General features: G+C 47.0%; 1 protein-coding gene across 1 annotated transcript in view; it reads left to right on the plus strand.

Moving 5' to 3' along the window:
• The window catches only part of INSR (insulin receptor), a 40,700-nt gene extending 19,270 nt beyond the window's left edge, over positions 1-21,430 (plus strand). Inside the window, exons 2-20 of the mRNA XM_026035148.1 lie at positions 212-527; positions 2,206-2,351; positions 2,655-2,799; positions 3,044-3,258; positions 4,847-4,973; positions 5,517-5,767; positions 5,926-6,093; positions 6,373-6,574; positions 10,407-10,678; positions 10,910-11,052; positions 11,631-11,790; positions 12,133-12,232; positions 12,487-12,554; positions 12,730-12,959; positions 13,323-13,433; positions 13,519-13,678; positions 14,033-14,162; positions 14,314-14,448; positions 16,160-21,430. Coding sequence (XP_025890933.1) covers positions 212-527; positions 2,206-2,351; positions 2,655-2,799; positions 3,044-3,258; positions 4,847-4,973; positions 5,517-5,767; positions 5,926-6,093; positions 6,373-6,574; positions 10,407-10,678; positions 10,910-11,052; positions 11,631-11,790; positions 12,133-12,232; positions 12,487-12,554; positions 12,730-12,959; positions 13,323-13,433; positions 13,519-13,678; positions 14,033-14,162; positions 14,314-14,448; positions 16,160-16,514 — 3,434 coding nt within the window. The 3' untranslated portion in view covers positions 16,515-21,430. The remainder of the gene's footprint in view (positions 1-211; positions 528-2,205; positions 2,352-2,654; positions 2,800-3,043; positions 3,259-4,846; positions 4,974-5,516; positions 5,768-5,925; positions 6,094-6,372; positions 6,575-10,406; positions 10,679-10,909; positions 11,053-11,630; positions 11,791-12,132; positions 12,233-12,486; positions 12,555-12,729; positions 12,960-13,322; positions 13,434-13,518; positions 13,679-14,032; positions 14,163-14,313; positions 14,449-16,159) is intronic.
• The last annotated feature ends 85 nt before the right edge of the window (positions 21,431-21,515 follow it).

Consider the following 21,515-nt stretch of genomic DNA (forward strand, 5'->3'; position numbering starts at 1 on the left):
CCTTGCTCGAGGCTTCAGCGTGCGAGGAGAGCTCCGTCTCCTCTTTGGATACCCACACTCCAGATCCCCCACGTGCTGGAGATTTAAAATCAATCAGTGAATTGTGAGGTCAGATGGCAGCTCGAGGACTGCTTGAGCAGCTGGACCAAGCACGTGGCCGGGCATTGCCGGGCTCTGATGCTCAGGCCCTTCTCATCTCTTCTCTTTGCAGTTTGCCCAGCAGGCTGCAAGTCGCAGGGCTGCACCCCCGACGGCCAGTGCTGTCACAGCGAGTGCCTCGGCGACTGCACGGAGCCGAACAGCCCGGAGAAATGCGTGGCTTGCCGCAACTTTTACCTCGACGGCAAATGCGTGGATACCTGCCCGCCGGGCTACTACCGCTTCGAGGGCTGGCGCTGCGTGACCTTCAGCTTCTGCCAGGAGCTGCACAACAAATGCAAAAACGCCAGGGAGTCTGGGTGTCACGTTATTCACAACAACGAATGTGTCCACGAATGCCCCTCCGGGTACATCATGAATTCCAGCAAGTAAGTGCAAATGCCCGCGAGCGAACAAGCCGTGCTGTAGTTTGGATGTTGCCCAGGCGCTTCGTGTGGCTCTCTCGTGGGCCAAGGCGACCTATTTGGTGTCCACACTGAGAAACTTGCAAGCGTTTAAGCGTTCGTGCCAATTGTCTGCTCTAATTTAATTTGATTGGCAAACTAATACCTCATTAATTGGAGCTGTTAGGAGCAGATGCGTTTATCTGCCGTGTGTCAATAGTTTAGTCTTCCTCTGTGTCACTTGGCTTCTCTTCCCCCCTCTCAAGTTCAGAAAGGAAAGGGAGTCAAGAGAGGGCAAGAAAGGATTGTTAGCAAGTCTGAAGAGTCTTCCTGCCCTCAAGTGGGATGGAGGAGATGGGGAACGGAGAGGCCTTTAGCAGCCTCCTCTCCCTTCCACTTCCAAGGAGACCTCAGATTAGAGGGCCTTCATTTTAAGCAGAATAGGGAAAAGCCTAACACAGAGACATGTACAATGCAGAATAGGCAGAGCTTATTTTGAGTGAATCCTTCTCAGAATATCTATCCCTTATCCCTGCAGTTATTTTCATCGAGCAGGTTCAAGCTGAGCCAGACATAAACGGGCAGCGTAACAAACAACTGTAGCATGATTCAGGGCAGGGACTGGCCATTCTGGCTATTCCCAGGGTTTTTCAGCAAATGAATTAAACAATTCTTACTGCCAAGTTGTTTATTGCTAAAAACTTCACTGTTTGTCCCAAACAACGTGCTGTATTGTGATGAGTCAGATTTTCTATGAATATTGGTAGCTTTTGTGCTCACATATATCTGCTCCTGATAGAACAATTTCAGGGAATTTGCTCTAGCGGGGCTTTTTATTGTTTCCTGTTTTGCATCTCAAGTGGGTGAGCCAGCAGCCCCCAAATTGGGTATGTTCCTTGTGTAACAGCAGCCATCGTCTCTGTTTTATACTTAAAATCACAGAATCATTACGGTTAGATATGACCTTCAGGATCATTGAGTCAAACTTCCTCAGACCTGCAGTCAGTAGGACATCACAACACTACTCTGGGCTTTTCCTAGGGGAGACAAAGCACCTTTTTTTTTTTTTTTTTTTTTTTTTTTTTTTTTTTTTTCCTCTTTGAGCTAGTTGGAAGTACATTCTTGTGGGATTCTGACCAGGGCAAGCAATTATCTTGCTGCCTTTTAAGAAGTATTTCCCCAGAGCACAAAGCACGTGCTTGGTTGCCTTTTTAAAGCAACTTTATGTACAATCCTCAATCAGAGGGTTCCCAGATGAATGGCCTGCCCGTCTGCTCATCAGCTACACATTTAACCCTCTTAGAGGGGACACTGGGTTCCCTAATTGTGAAACCACGATACCTTTAGCACTGGATAGATCAGCTCTCCATGACAGTCAAAATTACTTTGCTCTGATTCCTCTTATGTAGAAATGGACAGGATGGCGAGGAGAAGTTGTTTCATCTCATAATGATGCACAGTTCAAACTGGAATTTGAAATGTCAAGTCAATTTTAAGAATAATTGTCAGTTATTTGGGGTACCGCATGCTGTGCACTGAGGAGTCCCTTGTCAGAAGAGCATCTCTCTGAGCCGATTACTCTGCCTTTGAGGATTGCTGGAGATACCCCAGATTATATTCCACGAAAGCATCGTTGCTCCAATCTCGACCTCTTGTTTTTCAGCTTGCACTGCACTCCCTGTGCAGGACCCTGCCCAAAGGTTTGTGACTATGGGAAGGAGAAGACAATCGATTCGGTGACATCTGCCCAGGAGCTCCGTGGCTGCACGGTTGTTAATGGAAGCTTGGTGATAAATATCCGTGGAGGAAGTAAGTTCTGGAGGACTAAGAAGGTAGAGGGCACTGGGTGTTGGATCCGTGAATATGACACCTTTCATGAGTTGGGGAATTTCTCTTTTCCTTTTGTTTATGAACCTCAGTGATTCAGAAAAAGAATAGGCTGGCGGGGGGAGAAAGCCAAGGTTCTTTCAGTGTTCTTTTCTTTTGGTTTACTATTGATTTTTATAGTGTCATTTAGCTTCTTGTAGAGCTGTTCCGTTTAATCTGTTTGGGCTTTGATATCAGTGTTTCTCTGATATCAGAAAGCTAAACCCAGTGTTTTCTTCTCTGCAGATAACATAGCAGCTGAGCTAGAAGCAAATCTGGGCTTGATTGAAGAAATCTCAGGTTACCTAAAAATCCGCCGGTCCTATGCCTTGGTTTCTCTTTCTTTTTTTCGTAAGCTACATCTGATCAGAGGAGAAACATTAGAAGCTGGGTGAGTTTCTTCAATAGGTATTTTAATTAAGTGCTTTGAAGCACGAGGAGTGCCAGTGCTGAGTGATTTGTATTGGTAAACAATCCCCAAGTTACTTAAATGTTCTTCAGCCCCAGACCCGCAGCCTAATGGGGAAGATAGTTTGTGTTCATTTTTCCACAGTGTCTGGATCAGTGTATAAGAACAAAAATGTGAGTTTTCAGAAGATCTCTTCCTGAAAAATATTTTCACTTTCTGCTTTCAGGAATTACTCTTTTTATGCCTTGGACAACCAGAATCTTCGCCAGCTTTGGGACTGGAGTAAGCACAACCTTACCATTGCTCGAGGCAAACTCTTCTTCCACTATAATCCCAAGCTGTGCTTGTCAGAAATCCACAAGATGGAGGAGATCTCTGGGACTAAGGGGCGTCAGGAAAGGAATGACATAGCCCTGAAGACCAATGGTGACCAAGCCTCATGTAAGAAAGCTTCCAAACGCAGGAAGAAGTTGTATCGCTCTCCTTTCCCCCCGTCTTTGCTAATCTTTAATATTCTCCATGCTGAGGCTATAGGCCTCCTCAGAGGTTGTCGTTGTGTCCTTCTAAAGCCCCAGCCATGTGACCTGCCACTTGCTCGTTCGCTGAGGTGACATTGTCAATATGCCATGAGTAAAGGCACGCACAGGTTCTACCTCTGGCCACGAATTTGCCTTGCCAGCTTTGGTCTTCCAAGCTCTCCTCTTTGTGTGCTCAGCTACGAGCTTTTCGGGTTTGAGTGCATGGTTGTGTCCTTCAGAAGAGTTTAGCACGGTATAACCTTAGTCCAGTTAGGACTTAGACTTACTGCTTAGGACCTGATTAATATAATCTTCTCTTAGCCTGTTGTGAAGGGACAGCATGCACGGAGAGCAAACACAGCAGAGGAACGGTATTTTCACCCATCTCTGGAGCCATCCGAGGGAGTTGCTATGACAACAGTTGGAGACATTTTTCCTGCACATTTTGTTGTGCTTTAAGCCGGCAGCTACCTTCAACAACAGCACTAAGGTGTCGACACGGCCAAGGAGCAATGTTGCTTCCAGCACTCTGTCCCTAAAGTCCCCTAAAGCACCACTCAGAGCGTGGCCACCACGAGCACCTCCTGCACCCCAGCCCTGGGGCTGGGGAAGAGGAAAACTCTTCCAAGGATCAACTTTCTGCAAAGGCACCTTTTCCCACGAGTCCTCACCAAGCTCTCCCCATGGCTGGGGACAAGCCAGGAATTGGGGTGCGGGTCATCGTGGTGCCCGTGCCAGCTGGCCGCTTTGCTTTCAGAGCGGCAGCAGGAGGAGACAGCTGCCTTTCCTAGCCAGTTTTAGCTGGGCTCTGCTGCGCTGTTCTCCTCGCCTCCCCCCCGCCAGGCCACGTGTTGCCAGCGTGCTTGGCTTTTTTGTTTGTTTTTGCTTCAAGCCTGGTTTTCATGTTGGCAGCATCCTGTTTATAAAAAAGCCCTTGTTTGGGCTGGATGTGGTGCCAGGGAGATGAATGCGTTTCCTCCCTCGTGCAGCTCGTGCAGGACTGGCAAATCCAACAAGAGCTGCACAGCTCTTGGGCAGACCAGTTCCTCTCCATTGCCCTGGGTTGCAAAACTCCAGCCTCCTGCAGCCACTTGTCTTCCCCTCCTGCTTGCAAAGGGACCAGGCTGGGCTAGGGATTCACTTCCTTTGAAGATCGAGGCTAAAGAAACCACACAGACCATTTTGCTGGGTTTGTCTGTGCAGATTGTCATGAATTTTAAACTGTGCTACTCTCAATTTCCTGCAAACTCAAATTTAGTTCAAGTTTTGTACATGATTACTTCCATAAAATCATGGAATACTTAAAGAAGGCAGTCACCTCTGGGGATCATCTCTTCCAAGTGCTGGCTCAAGGCACAAATAGTGAGGAAGATGAGGCTTTAATGAGCAACTCTTCTCAATGCTAAGCTTCCTCATATTCATCTGTGAAAAACAAACAAAAAATGAATTACAAATAGAAAGGATTACTTTAAAAACCAGCAAAATCATGGTTGTTTTTCTTTTTGTTATAGGTGAAAATGAATTGTTGAAATTTTCTTCTATTAGAACATCCCATGACAAGATCCTATTGAAGTGGGAGCCATACTGGCCTCCAGATTTCCGTGACCTCCTGGGATTTATGCTTTTCTACAAAGAAGCGTAAGTGGAAGCTTAAGGAGGGGGTACAAAACAGCAGCCATGCTGGGCTTCCTCAAATGACAGTTGGCTTCAAAGAGTAACCATTAAACCTGTTGAGGACGTAGCTCTTCAGTCTCTATGATACTTCTGTCTCTCTCACTTAAACTTCCTGTGTTACCTATTTATTTCGGTGCTAATTAAGAACCCTGACTTAATTGAGTTGCATGCAGTCGATATTCCTCATTTAAGGGCAATCCAACAGTAGTTGTTCCAACTGTTCTAAACATCCACGTGTGTTCTAACTGTGGAGTTGTACTTTGTCATCTCCCCATATTTATAGGATGATGAGATACCTGCTGCATTTTAGATGGGAACCGTTCTTTAAAAATTAGGACTATCAAGCTTATTTTCATCATTTTTCTTTTTTCAAGCTCAGAATAGCGAGCCTGGATTGTTTGTGGGCCAGCTTCTGATCTGTGACAGTGTTAGACTGGGTTGCAAAACTCACTGTGCCTCAGGATTGTGTTAATTTGAGACTTCTCTTTTATCCCCTATTTTTTCAAGTCCCTACCAAAACGTGACGGAGTTTGATGGCCAAGATGCCTGTGGGTCGAACAGCTGGACAGTTGTGGATGTTGACCCTCCTCCACGGTCAAACGAGCCCAAAGCCCAAGCCCAGCCAGGCTGGCTGCTGAGGGGCTTGAAGCCATGGACGCAGTATGCCGTGTTTGTTAAAACCCTCGTCACCTTTTCAGACGAACGCAGGACGTATGGTGCAAAGAGTGAAATTATTTACGTCCAGACCAATGCTACTGGTCAGTATCGTTAAAGTCTTGTTGCCTTGCAAAGCGAATAATAGAAGAAATTCACCTTTGGACTGGCAGTTGTGATAGTTCCATGTCCATGGCTTTCCATGGCTTTAATTTCATAGGAAGTTTAATTTCATAGGAAGTTTCTTCTTTTCCCTCTGCAGTTCCTTCAGTCCCGTTAGATCCGATATCCGTCTCTAATTCTTCATCCCAAATCATTTTGAAATGGAAACCGCCGTCCGAGCCCAATGGGAACATCACTCACTACCTGGTGTTCTGGCAGCAGCAGGCAGAAGACAGCGAGCTCTACGAGCTGGATTACTGCCTAAAGGGTGAGTGTGTGTCTCTGTGCCTATCTTGCAAGGGATTCTGCTTGGCTGCAATGACATCCGAGCTTTTTATTCCAAAACTAGCATCGATTTGAATCAAAGACCTGTCATACAAAAGGGGGAAATTGCTCCAGTTTGGGTGTGATTGTTCACGATACCATAATGTGCTATGTAGCATACACTAGTTTGGGATCTTACCTATTGGCTGCTGCCTCACGGTAGACTCAAATCTGCTCCTACCTTGTCAAGTAGGAGAATGACATTAAATGGCTTTGTCCGTAGGATTAAAACTGCCCTCGAGGACGTGGTCGCCGCCTTTTGAATCCGAAGACCCTCAGAAATACAATCAAAGTGAGAATGAGGATGTCAGTGGAGACTGCTGCTCCTGCCCTAAAACGGACTCTCAAATACAAAAGGAGCTGGAAGAATCTGCCTTCCGCAAGACCTTTGAGAACTATCTTCACAATGAGGTGTTTGTCCCCAGGTAAAAATAGGCAAAGTTATTGTCTAAGTGATGTGGGGTAGAGAAATGTAATTATTAAACAGAACTTCTCCGGGCTTCCCTGACACTATCTCATCCAGCTGATTCTGTACATTTGAGTCTGGTGAACGCTGAGCACCTCCAAGTGATGTTACAGATTTGGAAGATCCTGCTGTGCTTCCTGATCTGAATTCTCCTTAGCTTGAGAGTAAAGTGAGAATCCTCAACAAATAGCTAAAAACCTGTACTGTAGCTCATCTAATCTTGTGTGGTGGCAGAAATAGCCTTTTTCTTTTTCTTCTTCTTAGAATTTTGTGGTCTAGCTTTTTATCGAGTTGAAAAAAGAAAAAGGGAAGTTTTCCACGCCACAACCTTGTCCTTCAGCACGATATTTGCGCTCTTTCTTGCACTCAGCCCGGGAAGTACCTCCAATACCATGAGGAAGGCAATGCTGTGGGTGGTAAATGTCCTGTTTTGCATGGCACGCACAGTGTCACATTAAGTGGTGTTGAAATTCTTCACACTTCATGTGCAACTCACGGAGTAACTGGGAGTAACAATTTACTCTTGGCGCTGTCGTGTATTTGTGCTACATTTGTTCTCCGCTTGCTGCATTTGGCTAAACAGTTGTTTGTAGCTCCTTGACAAAGGTCAATGAACCTTTTTTTTTTTCTCATGAGGGTGCATTCTTAGCCAGTATCTCTTCGTGGTGAGCCTGGCTGCTGCCTGCTGCTGTCACGGAAGCTCGTGCAGTTGCTCCCGTGCTATTTCTTGCTGTTAGTGCTCATCAGCACAAGTTTCAGTGTGCAAAGTGATGCCCGGGATGCAGCACATTCCAGACCAAAGGGAAACCAAGCCATGCAGGGAGGCCAAATTCCTTTGGATGTAGGCAAACAATTCTGATGATCTGATTTTTATTTTTTTCTCTTTCTCAATCCTATTGTGCAGCCAACTCAGGATGCTTCTCAGGCCAGTTTCTGGGGTAGGTATTTTAGGAAGAAACCAATCACCAGGATGTGCCACCTTGTCAGCCTGCGAAGGAAGAAATCACCTTAATCACCTTTCCTAGACAGATTAATCATTTTAATACAACCTACCTTGGCCGTCACGATAAGTGAGCAGCAGAGACGCTGTCCTGCTAACGCACAGCCTGCTTGTCTTTCCTCACAGGTTTCAGGCTGTGGCAAATTAATGAGATTACTGAGCCCTTTGCCAGCTCGTAGGAGACCCTCTATACGGCCTGGCAACTGAACATGAAGTGTGTTTGACTTCAGGTTCTTTTAGATACTGCTTCTGGTCATTTCTCAGCCTCTCTCGAGGCGCTGTTGTGGCCTCTTCCTGGAAGGGAAGAACAGAGAAAGTCCCTGAGAAGAACCTCAAAGATGAGACCAGCAGAGTGGGAAATGGCAGGGCCAGAGAAGACAGCAGAGCAGCTGAGAAGTTGCACTGTCTCCGTCCTTTCTCCTTGTTTTCCATGTCCTCTGTTTCTCCTTCTGTCCGTTCCCAGTTACCTGATCCCTGTGCACTGTCCCCTCGGCCCTAGGCTGTCCCACAGACCTGCCGTGCTCTGCCTCATTCCAGGTCTGGTCTAACCTGACTCTCTCAGCAGCCCTTTGGGAATCCCAGAGCTGTTCCTTTGCCTTGTGCACACATAGCGGGATACTCTGAGAGCTGCAGGTCTCATGGGTTATTTTGTTTTGGCTTTGGCAAGGCAAATGAGAAGTTTCTGAATGTTTCTTGTCGTACCCATCTTCCCCATTGGAGCTAGTATCTTGGTGCCATGTGCTTTGTACCATCCCCTTGTAGCTAACAAAGTGACCATTGGAAGCGGATGCTTTATTTTTATTTTTATTTTATTTTATTTATTTATTTATTTATTTTTTTGTGTTATTTATTCTGTATTGAGAAGTTTTTCAGGTTGGAGCAAAAGAGTGATTGAAACCTGGAATAGGATGCCCAGAGGTGCTGTGGGGTCTGTGTTCCTGGAGATCTCTAGGTCCAGAGGACCGAGTCCTGAGCAAGCTGCTCTGGTTGCCCCTGCTTTGAGCAAAGGGTTGGGCTAGATGCTTGCCACAGGTCACTTCCAGCTTGGTCCTTCTGTGAAAAACATAGAAAATGTTCAAAAGTACTAAAAGTCCTGAGAGGCTGAGGAGAATTAAGGGGCTGCTATTCTGGGAGCCTTCCAGTGCTGGTCATCTCCAGTAGTAGGAGGCAAAGGAATCCAAGGCTGAGCATTTCACATGGCAGCTCCCAGGAGCTACTGAAACGGCTACGAGTCGCAATGAAAGTTGCGTTGGAGCAGCTGTGGGAAGACGTTAGATGCTTGAAAACACATCCCGGGCTCGTCAAGAAAATTGTGGCAAATCTAGGATGGTAAATACATAAAGGTCTGGGCTTAACTGCTTCAAAAGTGTTCCTTCCTTTCTGTTACTCAAGAAGAAAAGAAGTTGTTGTTGTGTTGCATCATTGGCCTGGTTATTGTTTCGCTTGTGAAAAACATATCTTAAAGATGAGGAACAGCTGAATCCACACTTTGTGAGCAGCAGGGTGTAGCTTTGTAAGGACAGCCACGCTTCTGGTTGACCATAAAGGGCCCTCTGAAAGGAGGAAGGTGGTGTCACCCAGACCCAGATCTTTGAACTCTGCCCCATTGTTGGGGGGCTCTCTTCAGAACAATGCATGAGTGGAGATAACAGCAACTTAAAAATGATGTCCCTGGGGTTAATTAGTAATTACAGGAAGAAAAAAACTAAAACCTGGAATGTGCTCTGCTGAACCTGCCACTTGGCATGGCTGCTTTTGGTGGTCAAACATGCATATGTTACTGTATGCAAGGTGCTGTTTAGTGTGAGGAGATCTTAAAGTCTGCTTTCCTTATGGCTGCATTTGCAGTTTGAGTGGAAAATATAAGTGGAAGATGGTTGTGTTGCAGGCAAAGACTCGATCCGTCTCCAGATCTGCTTTGCAGTGCAGGTTGGCCAGTGATTTGCTTGATATCAGGGGCTGGACTGCAAAGTTCAGCAGCTTCAGCAGCTTGTTGTGTTTTATAGCCTCGAGATGCCTCGAGATGCCTCAAGTGTGGGTCAGTTCAGGTCACTCTTTGTACCCTTTAATAGCTACATGCACACGCCAAAAAAGATCATCATCCTCTTAAAATACATGATCTGCTTTTCAGAGGGCATTAATTCCTTTTGTGTAAATGAGTAATATAACAAATTCCTCCAGGTGCTTATTTCCCAACCCGGCATTCCTGTTTGCGAGTGTGTAGAGGTAATAAAGTGTTGCTGTCTTAATATTAGAACAAGAGATTTAAGTTTGATATTGGATTTTTTTTCTTCTTCCTTCCTCCAAGGAAACTAAGGTTTTATTTCAATAGTTCCTAGTTCTGTTGGGTTGAATTTTGCTTGTTTTATTTTGTTATTTAACCTAATCTGACATTACAGTTGGCTTGTAGCATTCTCTTGCAGACAGGGCCATTGACCAGTTCACACTATTTTATTTTCCCAATTGCAGAAACTGATTTTTAGACTAACGTGTGATAGTTGGAGAGGCAATCTTTATTTAACAAACAGCACAATGAATATATGTATATTTATATATGTAATGTGAATCTTTATTTTAACTGTTTGTTGGAAAGCACTTCATATTTGGTCTCATGACAAGGTTAAAAGCGTCTAAATGGATTTCTTGGCTGTTGTTGCAGTGGAAATGAGGCTTGAATTTGAGGGTTTGAATTTGGGTTGACTCTGAAGTGTCCAGCTCATGGCTTTCTTTGCAGCCAAATGTGTTTGCACTGAAGATGACAAATAACCCTTTAACCTGTGATACTTGACAGGCCATCAAGAAAACGGCGGGACCTTGGCTCCGTGGCAAACGCCACCGTGGTGATCCCCACCATCCCGTCCTCTCCAAACGCCTCCGTGGCAGCGTCCGAGAACAGCGACGAGCAGAAACCCTTTGAAAAAGTGAAGTCGAAGGAGTCCCTGGTTATCTCAGGCCTGCGGCATTTTACGGGGTATCGCATTGAGCTCCACGCTTGTAACCATGATGCTCAGGAATCCCGCTGCAGCGTTGCAGCCTACGTCAGTGCCAGGACCATGCCAGAAGGTAATTATCTTCCTAAACTCCTCTTGCATTTGACACAGGTGAGGAGCATATGCTCCAAAGGCTGTTTTGTTGGTTGGTTTCTGTGAGACTTAGCTGCGATAGAAAAACACCACATAAATACAGTGATTTTGTTACCCTCCATACAAAAAGATGATGTGTTAATACCAACAGTTTTGCTTTTTGTAAAAGATATGCCGTAAGCACTATAGTTAATCCTGACCTTGGTTCCAGCTAAGGCCGATGACATCGTGGGGCCGGTTACCCATGAGCTGGTGGAAAAAAACACCGTGCACTTGAAGTGGCAGGAGCCCAAGGAACCAAATGGCCTTATCGTGCTGTATGAAGTGAGCTACGGACGTCTTGGGGAGGCTGAGGTGAGGAATTGTGTTCAGTTAAGGAAGGAGCAGCTCTGTGCTCCGCTTCCTTCGACGCCAACGCTAGGAGGGAGGCTGGGAGCTGGTTTTGCAGAGGCTCCTCTGCCTTCCTCTGTGTTCTTGTGTCACTTCTGGCATCGCTGGGCTGTGGCTGGGTATTTCCTCGCTTTAGGGTTAGCCCCGGGCATGGCTTTGAGCTTGTTTGGGAAGAACAGATGCTCTTCAAGGCGGCACTTGCTGCCTAGGGGCAAGTGCTTCTTATTCCACAGGTGGAAATTTCAGTTCTTTAAAGCCCTTCGGGGCAGCCCAGTGCAGACAGGCAGCGCCGCGTGGGCAGGAGGCCTGGCCTTCAGGGCTGACACGGAGCAAAACACAGGGCCAACACTTCAGTGTCACCTCAGCTTCTGAAACTATAAAACACAAATCCAGGACGAACCAGTCCAGGGGAATAGACCCGGGCGTGCAGAGCGCTCCTTGTGCATGTTTGCCAAGCGAGGAGGAGACCCTGTGAGGCCCCTACCAGCCTCCAGATCGCCACGGAGGCTGCATAACTCATCTGCCTCTTCCTCTGTCCACAGGAAGGCCACTCCTGTGTCTCCCGCAAGCATTTTGCCAGCGAGCAGGGCTGCAAACTGCGTGGACTGCAGCCCGGGAACTACAGCGTCCGGATCCGAGCCACCTCGCTGGCTGGGAACGGCTCGTGGACGGAGCCTGCCTATTTCTACGTGGCTGATTATTGTGAGTTTGGGTTTCTCTTCCTTTCTTCCCTGACATTTAGTTGCTGCCAGAAACCTGGATTATTGACGGAAGATGGGGATTTAGAAGGAGCACATGGGGATATAGAGGGGCGTAAAACTCTAGTAAAACACCTGCTTTCAAGAAACTGAAAATGCTTAGGAGTGTGTCGGTTGCTTTCCCTTCCTTGTTGAACTGCGTTCTTGTTCTGAGCAGTTCTGCACTCTGCAACTGAAGCAGCCTCTAGTTTCATGTTCATTCCTGTGTATTCAAGGGGCAGATTTTACTCAGGAAAAGACTTGCCTTTTGAGGCCTAATCCCTTTAACTCTCTCTTTCTCTCCTAGTGAATGCTCAGCCTAATATTGCCGTTATAATTGTTCCGATCATCTTTGCAATAATACTTGCTGGAATTATTGGAGCTGCCTATGTGCTTGTGAAAAAGAGGTGAGTACAATCTCATATATGAATGAATACAACTTGTATCCAAAGGTTTTTCTTTTTATCCATGTTAGAAGTAATTCTCTATGGAATTTATTCTCTATTTAGATCATGATTTGAACATTAGTTTAGGAAATACAACTGTGCTTTTGGAAACTGGCTCACTTTACATTTGCTGTATGCTTTGGGAATGAAGAGACTGCCTTAAATTCAAAAGCATCAGACTGCAGATGCACCAAAAGGTTCTCTCTCTCTTCCAGACAAACTGAAGGACCAACTGGGCCGCTCTATGCATCCTCTAACCCCGAATACCTCAGTGCCAGTGACGGTGAGAGCAATGAGTGCTGTCTGTGCTGCTTCTGTAGTCAGTGCAACAATACAGGGTTGACTTTATCCTTTATGGATTATTTTTTTGCCTTTATTTTGAGAAGTTCACATCCACAGTGACCCATGGCAGTGCTACAGAAATCTCATTCTCAAAAATGTCTCTTTGTGTTTAACAGTTTACGTCCCGGACGAGTGGGAAGTTCCTCGAGACAAGATCACCCTCCTGCGAGAGCTGGGCCAGGGCTCCTTTGGCATGGTGTACGAAGGGATTGCCAAGGACATAGTGAAGGGAGAGCCAGAGACTCGTGTCGCCGTAAAAACTGTTAATGAATCAGCCAGCCTCCGGGAGCGCATTGAGTTCCTGAACGAAGCTTCTGTGATGAAAGGCTTCAGCTGCCATCATGTGGTAAGCAACTCTGCGTGCTTTTCCATAGCCATGGAAGTCTCACCACATAGATATATATATATATATAAAATGTATTTATAATGTATTTAATGCTTCTGAAGCTTGATATGCAGGTTACAAAAGCAGCCCTTCTGAAAGAGACAACTAATCAAGAAGAGCTGGGATCTTTCCATGTCTTGTGTTTCTTATAGAACATGTTTATTTGTCTGCATTGTTTCACTCTGCTCTTTCAAGGCTTCTATGTGAGAGCTTTGTGGGGCTCCTCGGGGCAGGCTGGGCTCCCTGGTAACCCTCTGTTTTCATAGCTGGACTCTGCCCAGTGTGTTCGGACACAATCCCGAAGGAAACTCATTTGTTTTCCAGGTTCGCCTCCTCGGGGTTGTCTCCAAAGGGCAACCTACTCTAGTGGTCATGGAGTTAATGGCACACGGAGATCTGAAGAGCTACCTTCGCTCTTTGAGACCTGACGCTGAGGTAAAGGCAGGAGAGGAAGGGGACACTATAATGTAACAGACTAACTTGGCTTGATAATATTTATTCTAATATTTGTCTTCTGTAGAATAACCCTGGTCGTCCACCACCCACGCTAAGGGAAATGATCCAAATGGCTGCAGAGATTGCTGATGGCATGGCCTACCTGAATGCCAAAAAATTTGTCCACAGAGATCTTGCAGCTCGAAACTGTATGGTTGCAGAAGACTTCACTGTAAAAATTGGAGGTATGTAGCATACATTTAGACGGTAATTCTGTGAGTCATATCTGTTGAAAAGACAGCTCTACAAAATTCAAGGCCAATGCTGTAAATGCACGTGGTTTCCACTGTCTCTGTTTGGAAACGCATGTGGTTTCCACTGTCTCCGTTTGGAAACGCAGCAAGGAGCCCTGTTTTAATTAAAGGGAACGAATATGATTAGACTGGATGCCATAACTAAAAGTTGCATCTCTGGCTTCTTTATCATGGCCTTAAAGTTCAAAAAAAGAACACGGCCACCATTCAAGTTTCTCTCAGTAACCATCAGTTAAGCAACTGAGCTCAATGCAGAAGCCTAACACATCCTAATCTTTTTCTCAGATTTTGGTATGACCAGAGATATCTATGAGACAGATTATTACCGAAAGGGAGGCAAAGGACTGCTGCCGGTGCGGTGGATGGCACCTGAGTCACTAAAGGATGGTGTTTTCACTACTTATTCAGATGTCTGGTAAGTTGTGCTCTGCCTGCCAAGCTGAATTCTGCCAGAATTCTGACTTCTTCAGAATACAAAGCAAAACCTCGTTTGGATTTTATTGCCTTTCTAAAAATATACTTGTTCTTTAAGTAGTCTTACTAGAAATCTTGTCTTTTTTCCTTAGGTCATTTGGTGTTGTCCTTTGGGAAATAAGCAGCTTGGCAGAGCAGCCATACCAGGGACTCTCCAACGAACAGGTGCTAAAGTTTGTGATGGATGGAGGCTACCTGGATCAGCCAGACAACTGCCCAGAGAGGCTGTAAGTTGTAAAGCAGCATTAAAGCAGTGTTAAAGAGGTGTTAAAGCAGGTGGTGATGACAGAGCTGCCCTCTTTCAGCTGCAGTGTGGCCTACAGAGGTGGTAGCTCCTAGGCTCTGCTCTGCAGGAAGAACAAAGCAGAACACAGGGAGCTGCCTGTCCGAGAAATGCAACCAAGATGTTCTCGGAGAGCCAGGAGTTAAAGCTAGAATCCCAAGCAAGCGTTTTTCCCTAGCAGGGAGAAATAAAACCAGCCTGGACCTTGTATCAGGAGTCCAGGCTCAAGAGAATGACCTATAAAGCATAGGAAAAGCTGAAACTACTAGTAGGTATGGACTAGTTGCCCCAAACTAAATGCTCTTGCTCTTGCACACGCTGGTGAGTGGCAGTTTACGTCTATAACCGCAGCAGGGCCTGGCCACGCTCTGCGTCCACGTGGCTGCAGAGGCTGGAAAGCAGCTTGCTAATCCGAGGTCTGCTGAGGCTTTGCGTAAATCATCCCTGTGTCCTACGTAAGTAGTTTGGTATTGCACTGCCTTGAGAATTACAGCGTTTAACTGCAAATTTCCAGAAACCTGATTGATGGCTAATGAGAAGGTAAAGGTAAGGGAGCGCTTGGCAGAGCCCGCAGCTGTTTATCGTGTCTGCAGCCTCTTCGTTTCTGGGGCAGACTAATTGCTCCACTTAGGAGACCCAGGCTGGGCTGTCTGCAAGCTGAGAGGAAAACAGAGAAGGAACCGTGTGGAGACTCAGGGAAAAACACCTTAAAAAGAGGATTAGAAACCGGAGCCGGGCGCTTGCCTGTGCTGAGTAGAGGGCTGCCGTCCCCAGCTGCTCACGGGGACATGCCTGGACCCGCACACCCAGATGCTCCCTAAGTTGCTTCTGTCAGAGTAAAAAAAAAAATCTTGTTATTAAGTGTTTAACCTGAGCTGGGGTGGTGACAGAAGGGGTATATGGAGCCACAAGGAAGCAGGAGGCAGAGATGAGGGGAAGGAGCCCTGCCTGGGAATGGGGAATGCTGAGAGTCACTGGCTGCCTTCAGTGACCTCTTACCCTAACCCACTTCAGCCAAAACAGGATGTCCAGCTCCACAGTCAAAAATAAACATGTTTTGTGAGGATCCTTACGATAAAAACCTGCTCTCCTGGGGCCTTTTCTCTGGGAGCTACTTCCAAACTCCAGTTTGAAAGTTTATTTGTACTCAAGACACTTGTAATTTCTTTCCTCAGGGTGCCCCATGACATGGGACCTCTTGCTGCAGTCTGCCTTGTAGGTGGGATGTTTATGGGACTTCTGTCCTGGGCATGACCCTCTGTTTTCCTTGAAAGTTCTGCAAATTCGTTATCTTTGAGGTGTAATTAGTCAATGAATGAAAAAATGGGGACGGGGCTGTTAGCATGTGTGGGCCTGCCTAGAATCTGTGAGCAACGGCTCTGCTTCCTTTGGAAGCCACGTTGGGAACAATTGAAGCAATTGGAAAGCATAGTTGATTTAGACAGAAACAGTGGCAAAAGGAGCGGGAAAAGGAGTGGGAAAAGGATCTCCAGGCAAAAATGGAGACCAAAGAAAGAGCAAACACAACCTCAGGAGGGTCGGGGCACCGAGCGCCTGTTGTGGGTGGTTTGACATGGCCACGAGTGTTGGTCTGTGGCAGTCCTGCCCGTGTGGGCTGTTCCTGCCGACCCTGACGCTTGTTTGTCTCGGTGCAGGCACAGCCTGATGCAGATGTGCTGGCAGTACAACCCCAAGATGAGGCCCACCTTCATAGAGATCATCGAGATGCTGAAGGAGGACCTGCACCCCAGCTTCCACGAGGTCTCCTTCTTCTACAGCGAGGAGAACAAGCCTCTGGAAACGGAGGAGTACGAGATGGACTTTGAGAACATGGAGAGCATTCCCCTCGATCCCTCCTCATACTCGCAGAGGGACAAAGTGCTGGGCCGGGACGACGGCCCCTCCATGGCCCTCAAGGGCAACTACGAAGAGCACATACCTTACACTCACATGAACGGTGGCAAGAAAAACGGGCGGATTCTCTCCATGCCCAGGTCAAGTCCTTCCTAACACCTCCCGTTGGGCCCGAGGGTTGTGTCTGCTTCTTTCCCCCCTTCACAAATCTCAGGACTCTTCTTATTGCTGCCACAGTGTATGACACACATCGACAAACTTCAGATTTTTAATCATCTTATGATTAATACTTTTTTTGTTTGTTTGTTTTGCCAAGTTGACTGGTTCTCAGTGGACTTATCTGTGAACATAAATGGAAAAGGTTTCCATGGCTGCTGGCCCCTGCGTAACCATGGTTTCAAAACAGGAAGTGACCTTTTTTTTTTTAAGTTAAAGCTCAAGGAGGAGCATCCATGTTTGCCAACAGGAGACATGAAATTCGCTGGGATCTGAGCTAAACGTAGCGGCGTGGAACCAGACGGCTGCCGGACAAAAGCATTTCCAGGAGAATTCCAGCCTTTCGGGCATCCTCTTTGCTACAGCCGAAGGATCTGAACACCCGTTGGGACGCGCCAAGGCCTCAGATTGACCAATAGCTGCTGCTTTCATAACTTTTTAAATGGGTTAAACCCCAAGGGTGCGTGTGTGTGCGTGCGTGTGTGCAGTATATGTATGTGGGGTGTATATGTATATCCAAATATACACTTCTTTTTTGTACATAAGTTTTGTATGTTCTCACAGAAGCTTTCCTCTTCTCAGAAGTGTGTACTTATCTTCCCCCCAATTTCCCTGGAGTGACTGAATCCTAAACAGATTATTTTTATACTAAGGACTCTTGGGAGTAGGTTTTCTCTCATTATCAAATGAGGAAAATGTGCTGGGAGCCAAAGGAGCAGAAATCTGAGATTTGTGGGTCCTTTCAAGACCAAACGAGGTAGGAGTCCCCTGACCTGCGATACCAACTTTTCTGTTCTTTACAGCCTTGAGTATATATATTGTTTGTTGTAACATATTTAAAAATGTCTTTAGTTTAAATTTAAACTTCATATAAATTATTAACTGTTTATGATCCTTTCTGGGAGGGTAGAATCTGGGGGGGCTTGTTTGGTCTTAAAGTGGTCCAAAGATTTCAGAATGAACTAATTTTAGCCGATGCCCCTTTTAGGAACTATGAAGCACATGTTAAGTTTCTACTTGACAAGGCTTTATAACAACAGCTTTGTGATTTATAGAACGCAGTCAGCTGGCTCCAGTCGAAGCCCTGAGGTAAAGTAGCTGGGGCTGAGGTGGTTGTTGGGGCCTCGAGGCCACCGGCATGGCCCTGTCCCCAGCCCGGCCGCTCCGCTGGCTGTGCCTTCCGCGTGCGTCGTGTGGGGAAGCGGCAAGGGGAAAAGCGAAGACTAACCAAGAGAGACACTAAACCCCGCTTTGTGAAGGGGGAGAGCCCAAGGCTCTGCGTGCGAAGCGGGAGCTGCTGGGCGCTGTGGTTAGGCGCCGTTGCCACCGGCCGCGCGCTGCCTGCGGCTCTGCCGGGGTTGGCCGAGATGCCTGCACCAGGCCGGGTCGCGCGCCACTCTTCACGGCGTTAAGCTGCATCCTCGGGACGCCGCTTTGCTGCTCCTGGCCTAAGGACAGAGCTGACGAGCGCGAGGCGTTGGGCGGTAACTGCGAAGCTCGAGGTGTCCCGCGGTGACGGGGGGCAGGTGTTAAGCCAGGAAAGGAGCATTGGAGACGCCACAGGCCATGGCTGTGCAGGAGGTGCTTTTAAAAGGGGAGAGTTTCCGCAATTTATCCCTATTTTCTCTTGGAGAAGTCCAGTGAAAAAGAGCATGCCTGCTTGTTCCCTCTGCTGGGAGAAAATGAGCTTTTTTCCCAACTTGGTGTGAGTGGGAAGCCACACAAAGCCGGCGTGTGGCTTTTTATGGCTTTCTCCCCATAAGCGAACGGAGCAGGGTTGGGATTGACGGGCAACGCCTCTCGGCTCCTGCTCTGCTCCAGCCAAGCTGTGCTTAAACCCAATAGGATGGGCTCTCCGAGGAGCACGGGCTCCACGAGGAACATGGGGTTCAGTCTGGGCCGCTCGAACCAAGGTGGACGGTACAAAAAGCCTGCTCACAAATTAGGGGGCAAATCAGACAGTTCAGAGGTGGGGTTAAGAATCTTCAATTTCTAAAGGCCTCGTTTACATTTCTTCTGCTTTACCAAGTAGTAGCTGTTTAGCCGCTCTGTGCTACACTGCAGGAAAGAAGACATATTCTCACACTTTTCTAAAGAGAAGTTTTTCTTACTAGAAATTTTTTATTTATTTTAATATATAAAACACTGTAAAAAAGAAAAACCAAACTATTTGTTTTCTTAAACACACGGAACGTGTCAATTCGTAGTGATAAAAACTCAGCAGGTGGATATGGCGGGATTGTTGTCGTCCTGTTCTGGTGCAGTCTACCTCAGTGTTTCTTAAGGATATTTTTAATACTGCGCACCTCTAAACTTGTTAAAATATTCTGGTCTGGACCTATTGTGGATTAGGGAAAAAAATCAGTATTGGCTGATTCCAATACGAGGGACCATTCAGGGAATGGGCAAGAGAACAGCTGGTCACTGCTCATCGTTAAGCCGAGCTGCAGTGAACAAGGGAACCTCTTTGCAGGTTCACGTGCATGACAAACCATTTGGATCTGGTCTCATCCTCTTAATTCCATTGTGAATTAAAACAGAAATAAATAAAGCCATTTAAATGCTAGGATTTTTGGAAATTAGTGAGTTAAAAGGAATAGACGGCTGGATGCTCTGATATTCTGCAGCTGTAGTTGTCAGTGTGGACCAGGGACTGTGATTAGTCTTGTTGATCTGCTCCAATCTGGGTCTCGGTCTCGTGCCTTTCTTGCTAGGCACAGGTAACCAGGAGAGATGCCAGCAAGGCACGACCGACCTTCTAAAACAACCTTCTCCCCCTTCTCAGTCATTCTGGTAAGATTTAAAATCGCAGCCATCATAACTGGAACCTTGTATTGAGTCAGGTTTTTAAGCTGAATTGATATTGGTTGGCCCTCGGTGTTGGCAGAAACGCAACGCTCAGATCACTGGACAAGGGATGAGGAAAGACCTATGGTACTAGTGGTAAGAAGAGCACTTTTCCCCGCAGCGAGTTCCTTTCAAAGCAAAAGCTAACACTAGTTGTTGCCATTCATGGCTTAAGGAGAACACTTACCTAGCTAAAGAATTAGGCTCTCACTTCTGGAAAATCCTGAGCTTTTCAGCCCACGCTTGATGCTTTGGTCTCTGTTGGCAGCTCTCTGCCCTAGGGGTCCTGTGCTCAGATCTTGCTGCTCCCTGTTGAGGGAAAAGAGGGGTTGTGCCCAAGTTGTCCTGTGCCCAAGTTGTCCTTGCGTCCGTTAGCTGAAACCTCCTCTTGGGATTACCCGGAATTAATTTCCAGGAAAGGGCGTCGGGCACCGGGGGGCTGCCCCGTTCCCGGGGGAGCTGCTGCTCTCCAGCTGGACAAGATCCCTGTTGGGATGAAGCCTGAGCTCCTGTGGGATGAGGAGCCGGACGCAGTGCAGGGAACCCTTCGAGTGGCTGGAGGAGGCAGTTCTGCCCGGCGGGTGGGAAACTCTTTCTTTTCTTGAGATGACATTTGCTGGGGGGCTGGATTCTCCCCTTGGCACGAGGGCAGCTGAGAACTTCCCACCCGCATCACGGGGCAGAGCCTCGAAGGCGTCAAGGAGGAGTCAGGGCCTCCCGCGTGCGGTTGGGCACGACGAGGGACAGTAGCCACCCAAGAGCCAGAACTCGGCTCTCTCCAAAGCAGGAAGCGCCAGAAACTCTTTCCACCGAGCAAATATTTGAATATTTCAACTATTCCGCCGTGTTTTTCTTCGGAGTGTGACGCGGGAGAGGTTTCTGAGGAACGTGCGTCCGTTGAGCGGCCGCTTCGTGGGCGCCTCTCGTGGGTCTCGTTCTTCTCTTGCAGCGCAGCATTGCAGAGCTTGGCTGCTGCATTAAAACCACCTTTTTCATGGTTGCTTGTAAATACTCTGTTGTGTTGTAAAATAGAGGAGCTCATCGATAGAAACCCTGCGCCGGGTCAGAAACGCCCTAGGAAGCAGCCCGAGCTGCCCCAGTGCTATTTTGATGACAGAGCAGCCGTTGGTTTGAAGAGGCTGCTCTTAGACTGCTAAAGGGTACTCTTAATTTATGGGTGGTCTCTCTCCTTCCTCCTCAATTTTTATTATAGTAATGGGACGTTTTGCTTAATATTAGTGTGTTGCATCTGACGTTGGTATCTCCTTGGGAAAATCTCAGAGTTGCTTGTCGTGTGTTGAGCTGAATATGTGATGAAAGCGAATAGGAAAAGACAGGTCCCACACTGGAACCTTGTTTCACCCACCAGAAAATAAACCAGGATCTTTGTGCCATAAAACCTGAGGCTAAGGGCTGGGCTCGCTGCTCCTGGGATCGGTTCCGAGGCCGTGGAGCCTCCGACCGCATCCCAGCCTCCTTCCCCTCCGGAGCAGCCGAGGTCCCTCGTAGGTCCCCGCGCGTCTTTCCCGGGGAAAGGAGCCATGCAATGGATTGCGATGGAGAACTAGTAATTCAGAAACATGTGAAATTCGGCGTGAGATTAGCTGAGGTTTGTACGAACTTAATTAATTAAATCTGGCCTTTTTACGACCTTCTGCTTGGCTCTGTGTTAACTCTGCTTCGGATGCTGTACGTGAGCGTCGGTGTAAGAGCGTCCAGGTGCTTCGACCTGCTCCGTCTTGGCTCGCCTTGTCACGAGCATCACAAGGCCGAAGCCACGAGTAAAATCAACTTTGGGCGAGGAATCGGACTATCGAAAGCAATCAAAAAGCTACCGTTTTTATCAAATCTGCTGTCATGAAATGTGTATTACTTTTTAAAATAAAATCGCTTGTCCTTTTCAAAAGTAAGCACTTATTCTGGCAGTTTCCGCAAATCGACTGCAGCACAATGCAAGCTATAAGGGGACAGGTAGAAAAAATGACTTTTTAAATATTGTATAATAAAGGTAGTATTAACTTCTGTGGTGGTGGTGCTGTTATTTCTTGCTGATCCAATTATGCTGGCAAAAAAAGAACATGGTTTTGGTAGTTG

Source organism: Nothoprocta perdicaria, unplaced genomic scaffold (assembly GCF_003342845.1).
Source record: "Nothoprocta perdicaria isolate Ctin4 unplaced genomic scaffold, notPer1 scaffold_157, whole genome shotgun sequence".
NCBI lineage: Eukaryota > Metazoa > Chordata > Aves > Tinamiformes > Tinamidae > Nothoprocta > Nothoprocta perdicaria.